Below are 12,890 nucleotides of genomic sequence, written 5' to 3'. Positions count from 1 at the left end.
ACTGCAGTGGATGTATCTGTATGGACCCCTCCTGTCCCCATCTCACTCCCAGCCCAGGAAAGCCAAGCCTTTGTCATGTGTAGTATCTTTATGGGGGCCTTGGGTCATAGGTGTGCGTCGTAGTAATACTCAGCAAGGTCGGGCCCATCCCGCTTGCGCTGCTGGGCCCGGGACAGGAGGGGTCGAGGCCCTCGCGGCCACGGGTGCTTGGGGAGAATGCCATAGTCTAGAGAGAGAAAGGAGGGCATGGGTGGGAGGGGCAGCTGGCACCCTTGAACAGATGTGGTTTGGGATGACAAGCCCCTGAAGGCTGGACTTGGGGCACCCCTTAGGGGAGTCTCCACTGTCAGGGAGGGGCAGGGGCAGGGGATGAGAGAGATACTACCATCCACCAGGCCGGAGAGTGGCTGTGAGAGTTCCAGGGGTGCGGAAAATGCCTCAGGAACAGACTGCTGAGACCTGTGGGAGAGGTTGGGGTGCTCGGCCCTGGCCCAGAAAGCCACCGCCACCTCCTTGTGAATGGGGGGATGGCCCAGTGTGGGGGCACTTGGCAAGCCCTCCAACACCCAGGGTACCAGGGCCAGCCAGCCCCACTCCAGAGAGGGGAGGGGCAGCACCTCTGCCATCCAGCCCGAGTGCCCTGCCCCTCCGTGCCCCAGGAGTCACCTCAGAGGCTGGGAGTGAAGCAGTGCCACTGCCAGGATAAGGTGGAGGAAGAGGCTGAGCCCAGCCCGGGGGTGCAGAGCCCCCAGCATGGCGAGAACCATCTCCTACACAGGTCCCAGCTCCTGTCGTCCCTCTCCTGGCAGGATGGAACCTGTTGCCAGTTCCCAGGGCCACCTCACAAAGGGCCTTCATTCCAGGCTTGCGTCAGCACCTGCAGGGCCAGCAACCTCCACCCTGAGGCTTTTGTTCTTATTGATGCTGTTGGCTAATAGGTGCCAAACCTGATCTTGTTCTAGTGTCGCTGCCCAGGGAATCAGGGCACACACTGTACAGTCAGATCTCAGCTGAGGTCCTGACCTTGCCTCTTGGTAGCCGGACAAGTCACTTCATCTCTGTGTGCCGGAGTTTCGTCATCTGTGATGTAGTCCATAACACACCCTACAGACACAGGCCCTCCGAAGAGGGCAGGGGCTCCTCACCACCCAGAGCCCCAGCCATTCAAACAGCCTCCCCAACTCCCGCTAGCATAGCAGGAGGTACGGGCAGGTCCTGCCAGCTGAGGAGCCCAGAGTGGGTCTTTCAGCTCTGCCCATCTCAGGGTCTACGTGAGAGGGAGTGTCCAGGCTCCCCATGTCCCCGGCTCAGGACCTCTCTCTCTCTCTCGGCTGCCTGCAGCTTAGAGCGGCCTGAGGCTAGATGGATGGCTTCCAGACGTGGTGGCAGAGCTCTGGACCTGCCCCTCAAATGCAGGCTTCAGGAGGGCAGGGACAGCTTTGTTCACTGGAATCTGCAGCCCTGGACCCCTGGTAGGCGCCCAGTGAGCACGTGCAGCTCGGCCCTGCACTGGACATCTTCCCCTCGCAGGCCTGAGCTCAGCTGCAGGTGCCACCAGAAGGCCTCTGGCTGGCTCCTGGTTCTCCACTCAGCAGCCAGGCTCAGTCCACTTATACCTGCAGTGCGAACCTGGCTCACCAGAACCACAGCAAGCCTTCAAAACAAAGTTCCTGGCCCCACCCCAGATCTGTAGTATCAGAACCTGAGAGGTGAGCCCAGGGCTCTGGAGCTTTGGTAATCCAGTTGCTTGAGACGGCCAACCTGCTGGCTGGCCTAGCCGCGCTCCTCTGACGGCCGAGGGCCCCAGGGAGAGAAGTCCCTTGCTTCCAACCCTGGCTCCTCCAGTGGCCTCATTCATGCTCCTGGTCCTGAGAACCCAAGGCTGACAAGTTCTTGGGGTTCCTTCAGCCCAGTCACCCCCTGCATGTTGTCCCTGCACTCACTTCCCAGTGGCCACCTCCCTTTGTAAGTCCTGGAGACAACACGTCTCCACGAGCCTGCCTCAGCATCCTGTGCACACCAAGGCTCGCTCTGCCAGGAACCTGGAATTCTGTCCACTCTGCCTAACCCCAAAGTCCCTCGTCCTTTCTGCTCCTCATCTCCTAGACACCATCTTCCTCCTCCACGCCAGTCCCCAACACTAGCTGGGGTTACCCCAATCTCCCTCTCTCTGCTGCCACTGCCGTTGCCCCTCCCACTGCTACAGACCACTGCCTCCAATGTCACGGCCCCCATTCTTCCACCTCTGCCCGCCAAAGCATCCTCCACCAGGCTGCTGGAATTTTTACAACACAGGCCCCTCCCTGCCTACCACAGACCAGGTCCAAGTTTCTTCCCTGGGTATGTGATGCTGTGTTCAGTTTGGCCCTGACATTCCCCTCCAGCCTTCAGCTCCCACCTCCCAAGGCTACACACAGCGGTGACCCCGGGCACACAGCCGCCCCTTGCAGGCTGCCTATCGAAAAACTGGACAGTTCTACCGGCTTCAAGCCTGCCTGAGTCAACGCTTCGCCAATGGAGCCTGATGAAACCCTTCACCTCTGTCACCACCGCAGGCAGGCAGTCGCCACTACCGGGCCACCCCCACGCTAGACCCCACTCTAGACATGCCACCTCCTCCCAAGCCCCCAGTGTGGCACCTGCATCCACGTGCCTGTCTCCTCTGTTGGTGAGAGGCGGAGGACAGGGGTCCGTGCTTCACTGCTGGTTTCTGATGGCTGGGCATGTGCCCAGAAACGCCTGTTCCACTAAGCTGGAGACCATGGGAGCCCAGGCAGCCCCTGTGGGTGAGGGCCTGGGGGGCGCTCCTCAGAGGGCCCTGAGGAAAGCAGCGTGTCTGGGAGGAGCTGAGGCATGGAGGACCCAGGTGCAGATGGAGCCCTCTCTGTGGGTTTGAAACTCTAGCAGGAGAGGCTGGCTCTTCACAGGGCCAGTGGCTGAGGACAGGCTAAGGTCAGGGAGAAGAGCAGCCTGCAGCCCACCCTGTCCAGGCCCTCCCCCATAGCAGCTTACATGGCTCCAAGTGGACCCGACCTCTGGAGCCTGTAGGGCGAGTGTGGGGAACCCCCGCTCATACCCCCTGAACTGGCCCTGGCTTCCTCCCCAAGCCCGTCCAGCTCCCACTTCCTCCCCAGTACTGGCCGGTGCCGGACGTCCTTTTTCTAAGGAAGAAAAGCCTTTTACTCTCAACCAAGGATGCAGGGCTTGAAGTGCCACTTGCGTGGGAGCCAGGCTCACTGTTCACCAGGCTCTGTCATAGGGAGGCTGACAACACCATGGCCTTGGGCTGCCAGAGCCACACGGCCCTGCAGAGCAGGGGCAGGCAGAGGGCCCCGGCCATAAGACACGCTGGGCAGCGTTCGGGCATCACCCAGGTTCAGCCTTCCTGCCCTCACCAGGGGCCAGCGAGAGAGCAGCAGTGTTCGCTCCTGTGGCTGCCGAGGCAAGCGGCTTCCCAGGCTCCATGAGGTGAAGTTACCGCTTTCTGTGGGAGAGGAGGCTGGATTCCACTCCTAGTGAAGGCTTCTTGGCCCAGCAGTGACAAGGTGCGGGTTGCAGTGGCATCGTCACAGGAGGGCGCAGTCAAGAGGGTCCCGGGAAGAACGCTGGTGGCGACCAGGGCTGTGTGCAGGGCCTGGCCGGTAGGCACGGAAAGGCCGCACGCTGGGACGCTGCTGGAGTCAGTTTTATTAGGGAAGGGGGCCCCCTGCCCCGCCCCTCCCCACACCCTCCTTCCGGGAGGTCTGTCAGCCCCAACTGTAGAAGTAGATTTTCTGCCAGGTGGGCAAGTAATCCATGAGCGGCCCTGCAGTGGGAGAGGGACACGTCAGGGCGGGCCAGACCCCAATCTGCGCTGTGGCGCCACATACAGCACCTCACCCCTGCGGCCCAGGAGCCCGGCTGGCTCTCTTGCCCTGCCCCTAGGGAGGCAGCATTGCAGGGGACTCTGGCACCATTTACAGACAAGGACCCTCAGGCCCAGGGAAGCTCAGCCAGGGTAGGCACTGAGGGGCCTGAGTCCGGTCCAGTCACCCAGTGCAAGCCCAGTGGGCCTCTGCTGAGGGAGGATCTCAGCAGCCCGGTGGACTGCTTCTCCACCACTGAATCCCCCCACGATGAGATGGTCCCGTATTGCTCCAGGATACTGTGACCAGAAAAAGGCTGGCAGCTGATGTGGTCTAACAGTCGCCCCACCACTGGACACCCTCCTTCCAGCCACCCCTGGCTCCTCAGGCCACCCTGGCTTTGGCCAGGGTAGTCCCACCCAATCCTGACTTCCCGACTTCCTCTCCTGACTGTGCCAAGAATCGAATTGCAAGGAGACACAGGAGTCAGGAAGATGGGGCACGCATGCGCCTCCCAGCACTACAGTCATCACGTCCCCACCCCAGCTTACTTGTGACCAGGCCAACGCCAGGGATGTGGTCGGCCAGCAACTGGAGCAGGAAGAGGATCCTGGCCCTGGCGGAAGCAATAAATGGGGAGCAAGTTGAGTTGGGGGTTTCCCTGCAAACCAGGAGGCCCAGAGGCCTTCGCTTTTGAACGCAGCGCATTCCCAAAAACAAAGGTGACTTTTTTGGGAGCTAGAAGAGAGCCCGGTACACACGGGCGAGACCTCTGGGGTTGGCTCTGGCCTCCACGCCCTCCACCAGCTCAGCTTCGGGGTGGCCGCTGGCCCACAACACCTCCTCCCATTCCTCCTTCAACTTCCACCGACATCCAACACCAAAGGCCTCCGGAGGGTCATGTGTGGAGCAGCGCCCGGGCAGTATGGAGGCGGGTTCAGGGAAGACAACCCCACCCTGCCCTCGGGAAGCCCCCAATCTGGCAGAAGCGCTGGCCTGCATGGAAACCTCATAAGCCACCACCAAGAGCAGTCAGGACCCCGGGAGGAGACACAGTACTGAGGAGGGCACATTTTGGTTCAGGGGAAGGGCAAGGGCCAAGGCCCTGATTTTTAAGAGATGAGGGTTTTCCACAGGGGAACTTGGGTGAGAAGAGGATGCTGATGACAATACATAGTGCTAGGTGCTTACTATGCCCCACGCACTGCCGTATGCGTTAGTCACTGAACCTCCGAAAGTGGGTGCTGTCATTATGCCCACCTTACAGGTGAGGAAATGCAGCACAGGGCATCAAATAACTTGCCCAAGGCCACACATCTGGAAGGCAGCCTGGCTCCTTATGTGTCTGTCTGAGCAGCAAGAAAAGAGGAAGGCTGGCCGGGCGCGGTGGCTCAAGCCTGTAATCCCAGCACTTTGGGAGGCCGAGACGGGCGGATCACGAGGTCAGGAGATCGAGACCATCCTGGCTAACACAATGAAACCCCGTCTCCACTAAAAATACAAAAAAATTAGCCGGGCGTGGTGGCGGCGCCTGTAGTCCCAGCTACTCGGGAGGCTGAGGCAGGAGAATGGCGGGAACCCGGGAGGCGGAGCTTGCAGTGAGCCGAGATCGCGCCACTGCACTCCAGCCTGGGCGACAGAGCGAGACTCCACCTCAAAAAAAAAAAAAAAAAAAAAAAAAAGAAAAGAGGAAGGCTGGCCGGGTGCAGTGGCTCACGCCTGTAATCCCAGCACTTTGGGAGGCCGAGGCGGGCGGACCACCTGTGGTCGGGAGTTTGAGATCAGCCTGACCAACATGGAGAAACCCCATCTCTACTAAAAAATACAAAATTAGCCAGGCATGGTGGCGCGTGCCTGTAATCCCAGCTACTCGGGAAGCTGAGGCAGGAGAATTGCTTGAACCCGGGAGGCAGAGGTTGTGGTGAGCCGAGATCACGCTGCCAGCCTGGGCAACAAGAGTGAAACTCCAGGCCGGGCACGGTGACTCAAGCCTGTAATCCCAGCACTTTGGGAGGCCGAGACGGGCGGATCGCGAGGTCAGGAGATCGAGACCATCCTGGCTGACACGGTGAAACCCCGTCTCTACTAAAAAATACAAAAAAAAACTAGCCGGGCGAGGTGGCGGGCGCCTGTAGTCCCAGCTACTCGGGAGGCTGAGGCAGGAGAATGGCGTAAACCCGGGAGGCGGAGCTTGCAGTGAGCTGAGATCCGGCCACTGCACTCCAGCCTGGGCGACAGAGCGAGACTCCATCTCAAAATAAATAAATAAATAAAAAAAATAAAAGAGTGAAACTCCATCCCAAAAAACAAAAGAGGAAGGCCGGCTGGGCGCAGTGGCTGTAATCCCAGCACTTTAGGAGGCCAAGGCAGGCCTTTGTTTCCCCAAAGGACAGGGAGCAGGGTCCAGAGAGATGCCAGGGTACAGTCTGGAAGGAGCAGCCTTAAGTTTTTTTTTTTGTTTTAAAAAAAAGAGACGGTGTCTTGCTCTGTCACCCAGACTGGAGTGCACTCACACGATCTCGGCTCACTGCAACCTCCGCCTCCTGGGTTCAAGCGATTCTCCTGCCTCAGCCTCCTGAGTAACTGGGACTACAGGCACCTGCCACCACGCCTGGCTAATTTTTGTATTTTTAGTAAAGATGGGGTTTCACCATATTAGCCAGGATGGTCTCTATCTCCCGACCTCATGATCCGCCTGCCTCGGCCTCCCAAAGTGTTGGGATTACAGGTGTGAGGCATCATGCCTGGCTAAACTATGCCAGTTTTGTTGTTGTTGTTTTCTGTTTTGTTTTTTTTGAGACAGGGACTTACTCTGTCACCCAGGCTAGAGTGCGATGGAGTGATCATAACTCACTGCAGCCTCAACCTCCTGGCCTGATCCTCATGCCTCAGCTTCCTGAATAGCTGGGACTTACAGGCACACACCACCATGTCTGGCTAATTTAATTTTTTTTTTTGTAGAGATGGGTTGCCCAGGCTAGTCTCAAACTCCTGGCCTCAAGCAAACCTCCTGCCTTGGCCTCCCAAAGTGCTAGGATTATAGGTGTGAGCCACTGCTGCCCAGCCTATGCCAGTTTTTATGTAGTTATTAGGTCCCAGACAAAGGGGGTCCCAGGAGCCTTGTCTGTCTCACAGTCCCAGCCACTGCACAGGGTTCCCCCATCAGACTGTGGCCTAACCTCACGCAGTCACAGTGGCACTGGTCCCAAGCTGCCCCCTGCTCAACCCAGCAGGCCTCTCTGAGGCTGGGAGCTCTGGAACCTCACAGGTGACTTGAGTGGGGGCTGGGCCAGGCAGGGAAGGCCAGGGGAGACCATGGGTTTGGGATCTAGCTCTACCACTGGCCAGCTGGGTGTCTTTAAGTTGCCCAACCTCCTTGAACCTCCAGGTCCTCCTCTGAGAAGTGAGGATAAGCCAAACTATTTGGCAGGAAAAAGTGGAAATGAGCTAGAGGCCATGGGCGCTCACCCTGTTGCCATCCCTGTGGGCCACCTGGCAATGCCCTCAGCCCTGCCCTCAGTGCCTCTCCTGCCAACCAATGTTTAAGTTCCTGCTCAAGTGGCCTGATGGCCCGGAGAGCTCTGCGGGCAGAATGGCTGGCATCGGTTGACTGCTACCCAGACAACACACAGTGGGTGCTCGGTGAAGCCGGGATGAGGCATGGGGGAGGGAAGGCACCAGCAGGGACCGGAGCACCAGTGCCCGCATGCCGGCCCTCTCCCTGGCTGAGGGTGGCCTGGGTGCTCACTCGGAAAAGCGGTCGTAGAATGGAGAGCGGAGCAGGTAGTACAGCAGCAGGATGGTCCGGCGCCGCAGCTCCCGCCGTTCCCTCCGGGTCAGGCCCTTTCTGTCACTCAGGAGGCTCAGGCTGGGAGGCAGGTAGGACATGGTCAGGGCCAGGGGCATGATCTAGGCCCACGGAAGGGGAGGAGCCATGGACTGGGTGTCCAGAGGGGCAGCAACAGGAGGAGCAGGGGCTGCTACTGCCCCGCCTACGTGAGGCCGGGATTGTAGCAGAAAGCCCAGAGGAGAGTGGAGCCCCGGGCGGGCCCAGGCTCACCTGGTCACATCCACAACACCAGCCAAGAGCCAGGGTTTCCACGACCTCTGACCCCACAGCCCCAGGCTGAGCACTGACGACCAAGGCGTCAAGGATGTCTCCAGCACAGGGACCTTGCTTGGCGCACCCCCCACTCAATCCCCAGCCCACAGTGCCAGCCCTATCCTGCCCCGCGCTAAGGATACAGTGCAGCAGCGGCCGGGCAATGTACAAAAACTCTGCGATGGTCTCCTGCAGCCCCAGGGGGGTGGGGGTCGCACTCAGCTCCTCGTGGTGCTGCTGCTGCCATCCCTCCCGCTGCTGGGGAGCTCCCCAGTGCCTGGAGTGCAGGGACGGCGCTAGAATACAAGGGCAGCAGATGAGCGAGCCAGGCCCGGGCTGGGGCAGGGGAAGGTGGCTGCTGACCAAAGCCAGTCCCTCAGGCCCAGGCAGACACAGCACCTAGGTGCCCAGGCCAGCCACATCCTCCACTTACTGTTCTGGAGGGTTCGCACCACCCGGTTTGACCGCTTCCCCACGTAGGACTGCTCATGGCTGCCATGGCTGTGGTCACCATCTAGCAGGGATAGACAGAAGGCCATACAGTCAGAGGGACATGCTTCCAGCGGAGCCTGCAAAGAACATGCATGCAGTGAATGCTCAGGGGCTAAGGGGAGAACGGATGAGCTTCTACTATGGCAACAGCTGAGTCAAGGGAACTACAACTGGGGTGGTGGCTCAGCACGAGACCTGTCCACAGAGGAAAGCACTCTGCAGCCCTCCCTGGCCTGGGGAAAGCTCAGCATAGCTGTGGCCAGAACCAGCCTCCTGGAACCCATGGACAAGCAAGGCAGGGAGGGCCCAGCCTGACCACATCTATGGGGACCACAGCACCAGAGGGGCTGTCTCCTCTCAATCCTTTGCCTTCAAAACAATCATGATGAGAGGCAATGAACTGCCCCCACTCAATGTCCAGAGAGTGAGGCCCAGAAGCTGACAGGATGGGCTCAAAGCCCTGAAGGGACAGATGTGGCAGGTTCCCTGCCTTCTGCCTCTACAGGCTGTGGCTCTGGACACAGAACCAGGCCCAGAGGCAAGGTTGGCAGCATCCCATCTGTTCCCTCTTCCTGCAGGCCACAAAAATGAATGACTCTGGCCATGACAAGTACTGGGTTTGTGTTCTGATTTTGTCCCTAGCCGCATCACTGTCTTCTTCATCGAATACAGGGCAATGAGAACAGAGGTGGTGGGGTCAGGTGTGCTCCAAAAACAGATACTACTGTATTCATGCTGGTTGGATCTAAATCCTCAAGTTAGTCCCACAGCCCATTCCACTCTAGGGCTTGGGGCAGTAGCTCACCCGGGGGCTGTGCCTGGGTCTCTCTGTCCAGTGGAACGATGGGGGGTGAGGTCTGGAGGCCAGCCTTGAACCAGAGCAGCAGGAGCATCCGCAGTACAGCCCTGGGTCGGGGAGTATGTCAGGGCTGTGGGGAGGTGGCTAGCCGGCGGGAGGTCAGGGATGCTCTGCTGAGCACCATCTGTGTAGTTGGCCTGCGTCACCCCGACCCAGGACCCCCTCCACAATCCCAACCTACTTGGCCAGTTGGATGAGGGCGATGACAAGCCAGCGGCCCACTTCGCCCCACACCTTGGCAGCTCCCATCTCCATGAACACCTCCACGCACTCCAGCACGCTCAGCCATGTCAGCAGCTTCTGCTGGGACAGCGACTGCAAGAACCCCAGGCCAAGAAGTCAGGGGGCTGCCTGTTGTCCCAGGCCCTTCTCCTAGGAGGGAGCTTCTCTGACAAGAGATGTGGACTTGCCCCTTTCCAAGACTAACTGTGCAGGTGTGAGTTCAAACACCAACTCCACCACTAACAGGCTGGGGGACCTGAAACAGCTGACTCTACCTCTCTTCATCTGAGACAGTCTCTTCATCTAAGACAGTCTCTTCATCTAAGATGGAATACTCACACTTTACAGCTCACCTAATGAGATGGTTGAGGCTCAGATGGACATAGGCCTGTCTCATACTCCATGAGACACGTGCTGCATGCATGGGCTAGCTGCTACTATTTCATTCCTGAGTCCCCATGCTTCCCACCCTGTTCCTGGCAGAATTCTCACCACAGGCAACTTTTTCCGAAGCTCCTTCCGTAGGATCCCGTCATTGAGCAGCACAAGCAGGTTAGAGGCGGAGTACACTGAGGGGTAGAGTGTGGCCTTGAGAGGCTGGCTCTGCAACCTCCATCCCTCTCACCTTCTGCCCAGAGCTGCAGGGATCACATGTCACCTGCTCTGCTCAGACACCCACAGACTATGTGGAAACCAGCCTGCCTCTCCACCCACTTCCTCAGCACTCCCCTCTCCCCAACATGATCTCACAAGGGTGGTTGGACCAAGAAAGGATGGGTCAATCTCAGTGACAAGCCAGCTACTGCCCTGTCGGATGGCACTGGTCATCCAGCTGCCCACAACTGCCCATTGCTCTCTGAACTGCCACAGATATGCGGTCCTTCCTCCTGGCCTTTTTTCTCTCGGCAGCCTGTCCCTGAGGGTCTATTCCACCTCCACTTTTCCTTTTTCTTTTTTTTTTTTTTTTGAGATGGAGTCTCGCTCTGTCGCCCAGGCTGGAGTGCAGTGGCCAGATCTCAGCTCACTGCAAGCTCCACCTCCCGGGTTTACGCCATTCTCCTGCCTCAGCCTCCCGAGTAGCTGGGACTACAGGCGCCTGCCACCTCGCCCGGCTAGTTTTTTGTATTTTTTAGTGGAGACGGGGTTTCAGTGTTAGCCAGGATGGTCTCGATCTCCTGACCTCGTGATCCACCCGTCTCGGCCTCCCAAAGTGCTGGGATTACAGGCTTGAGCCACCGTGCCCGGCCCACTTTTCCTTTTTCTTTCTTTCTTTTTTTTTTTTTTTTGAGTCAGAGTTTTGCTCTTGTTGCCCAGGCTGGAGTGCAATGGCACGATCTCGGCTCACTGCAACCTCTGCCTCCTGGGTTCAAGCGATTCTCCTGCCTCAGCCTCTCAAGTAGCTGGGACTACAGGCACCTGCCACCATGCCCAGCTAATTTTTGTATTTTTAGTAGAGACGGTGTTTCACCATGTTGGCCAGGCTGGTCTCAAACTCCTGACCTCAGGCGATCCACCCGCCTCTGCCTCCCAAAGTGGCTGGGATTACAGGCGTGAGCCACTGCACCTGGCCTCACCTCTGCTTTTCAAAACCCACTTCATTCTTTCAGGACTGTGACAGCAGTCACTGGACAAACACTCTTGAGGTAGTTACCATCTGCGAATCCTGGAATCTGGGAGATCTAGACTCGAATCTTTGTTCTGGGACCATCAGTAAGTGTTCTCTAACCTCACTGAACTTCTTCCTTAAATGGACAGTGAGGACAATAACAGTTCCACTTAATATGACTGTAGGGAGGATTAACAAGTAAAGGTAAGAAAGGTACTTAGCCCAGCTCCTGGCCAGTAGTGAATACTCAGATAAGGTCCCCAGGCTGTCTCTTGACTTAGGGACATGGAAGGCCCAGGACAGTGAACAACAGACCTTGTTCCGATTCAGTCATAGCACAAGGAGTCTAACGGGCAGTCCAGGACCTCGGGTTGGGGTGTTCACCCGCTCTGGGGAACTCACCTGGGGCCAGGCAGCCGATCCCCCATCCCCCACCCCCAGAGCCCGGCTCACCCAGCTCTGACAGCTCGTGCGAATCGGCGAATCGACCTGGGGAGAGGGTACAGAGGGAGGTGTGAGTGAGCATCTGCCTTACATTTAGTCTTCAGGTCCCGGACGTCCCCTCCCTACGCCCTTTGGGAACCTGGATGGGTCTTCTCAAGCACAGCGATCACTACCCTGACTCCGCAGGGAAGGGGGCCACTGGGGTCATAGGTCAGGGCCCAGAAGGAACGGATCAAAGGTCAAGGTGGCACCTGCCAGCAGGTAACTGAGGCCCCGCACTGCCGTCTCCAGCTGGGCCGTGGCGGCCGGGTGACGAGTCACGTACTCCTGGTAGCGGAGGCCCAGGAGCCGCAGCTTCTCCATCCTGCCCTCGGCACCAACAGATCCACGGAAGGACCGTACGCCAGGCTGCGGCGCCCTGCTTCCTGCGCCCTCCTTCCTGCTTCCGGTCTTAGGCCCACCTCTCGGTTGCTTAACTTCCGCGGGCCAGAAGGCTGGTGACTTGAAGAGCCGGTGAACCACCCTTCACCCCATCTCTTGAACCACTTCCCACTCGGGTAGCGCTTAGCAACTGAGGGCCCAAACCCGGCCCCCTACTCCCTCAAGTCATTGGTTAGCACGCTCACCGCCCCTGACCCGCCCAGTGTGATCGGCACCCAGCTCTTCCGTTTACTGGGTTGGCTGCCTTTGCGCCTGCGCAGTTAACACTCCGGGAAAGCTGGGCGGCAGTCAGAGCAGTTCATTCTAGAGAAGGGAGCTGGAGCGCCGAGTCTTTCCAATGGAACGCCGAGAGACTCGAACGGCAGGGCCGGACTTTAAAGGGCTGGGAGATAGCGGGTTCTTGAAAAAAGGAGCCTCGATCAGATTCGGAGAGATGCGGGCGTCTAAATGCAGTCGGACTGTGTCTCAGAAGGCGCGCGTTCGGCCAGTATCCCCATCTCCGTTTCCTCAACAAAGGTAGTGCTGGGGAAACTGAGGCAGTAAGGAGTCCAGCCCCCTAGTGCCGTATGGATCCCCTAGACAGCACAGTTAGTGCTGGGTTTCGGCCCCAGCTCCCGTATGCACTGTGCCCCCCAAGGGCGCGCGCCTGCATTCCCACATACGCGAAGAAAGCCCTGGCCCGGGCTTCTCTCGGCTAGGGGGCCCTTGGGCGGGAGTGTCCCTTCTCTGGGTCTCGGATTTCCCGATCTGTAAAATGGTTTGAGGGCAGACTTGATCCTTGAACTCAGAATCGATCTCAGCTTTTCGGCCCTCGGACGCACCTCGCAGTCCTCAGCTGCGCCCCAAGGGAGGGGGCGACTCCTGCGGAATACCTTCCCA

General features: G+C 58.7%; 2 protein-coding genes across 7 annotated transcripts; both read right to left on the bottom strand.

Moving 5' to 3' along the window:
- Positions 1-87: 87 nt before the first annotated feature.
- On the bottom strand, positions 88-3,068 carry FREY1 (Frey regulator of sperm-oocyte fusion 1). Its single transcript, XM_011724225.3, has 3 exons — positions 667-3,068; positions 386-459; positions 88-226 (listed from the first exon to the last, which is right to left on the bottom strand). Exons 1-3 carry the CDS (start codon positions 765-767, stop codon positions 105-107), a joined length of 297 nt encoding a protein of 98 aa, XP_011722527.1. The 5' UTR covers positions 768-3,068; the 3' UTR covers positions 88-104.
- A 128-nt stretch (positions 3,069-3,196) lies between these two features.
- On the bottom strand, positions 3,197-12,299 carry LOC105471653 (peroxisomal biogenesis factor 16). 6 transcript variants are annotated; one of them, XM_011724232.3, is made up of 11 exons: positions 11,822-12,299; positions 11,529-11,615; positions 10,013-10,089; positions 9,480-9,613; positions 9,245-9,345; positions 8,381-8,461; positions 8,091-8,243; positions 7,906-7,978; positions 7,594-7,713; positions 4,397-4,461; positions 3,197-3,674 (listed from the first exon to the last, which is right to left on the bottom strand). In XM_011724232.3, the coding sequence occupies exons 1-11, from the start codon at positions 11,931-11,933 to the stop codon at positions 3,583-3,585; spliced, it is 1,095 nt and encodes a 364-aa protein (XP_011722534.1). In that variant the 5' UTR covers positions 11,934-12,299; the 3' UTR covers positions 3,197-3,582. The 6 variants fall into 6 exon arrangements, with proteins under 6 accessions (XP_011722534.1, XP_011722535.1, XP_011722539.1 ...); XM_011724233.3 differs by having other exon boundaries at positions 3,197-3,671; XM_011724237.3 differs by having other exon boundaries at positions 3,197-3,805; positions 11,580-11,615.
- Between the last annotated feature and the right edge of the window lie 591 nt (positions 12,300-12,890).

Source organism: Macaca nemestrina, chromosome 12, assembly GCF_043159975.1.
Source record: "Macaca nemestrina isolate mMacNem1 chromosome 12, mMacNem.hap1, whole genome shotgun sequence".
NCBI classification, from domain to species: Eukaryota; Metazoa; Chordata; class Mammalia; order Primates; family Cercopithecidae; genus Macaca; species Macaca nemestrina.
This window is presented reverse-complemented; position numbering and strand designations above follow the sequence as displayed.

Coding starts and splice junctions, on each gene's coding strand:
- LOC105471653 (XM_011724232.3), bottom strand. CDS start 11,933: ATGGAGAAGCTGCGGCTCCTGGGCCTCCGCTACCAGGAGTACGTGACT. Junction 8,244..8,380: donor GGTGCGAACCCTCCAGAACA/GTAAGTGGAGGA, acceptor CTTGTATTCTAG/CGCCGTCCCTGCACTCCAGG. Junction 3,675..4,396: donor TGGCGTTGGCCTGGTCACAA/GTAAGCTGGGGT, acceptor AACTGACTCCAG/CAGCGTCCCAGCGTGCGGCC.
- FREY1 (XM_011724225.3), bottom strand. CDS start 767: ATGGTTCTCGCCATGCTGGGGGCTCTGCACCCCCGGGCTGGGCTCAGC. Junction 460..666: donor CTTCACTCCCAGCCTCTGAG/GTGACTCCTGGG, acceptor CCTCTCCCACAG/GTCTCAGCAGTCTGTTCCTG. Junction 227..385: donor ACTCTCCGGCCTGGTGGATG/GTAGTATCTCTC, acceptor TTCTCTCTCTAG/ACTATGGCATTCTCCCCAAG.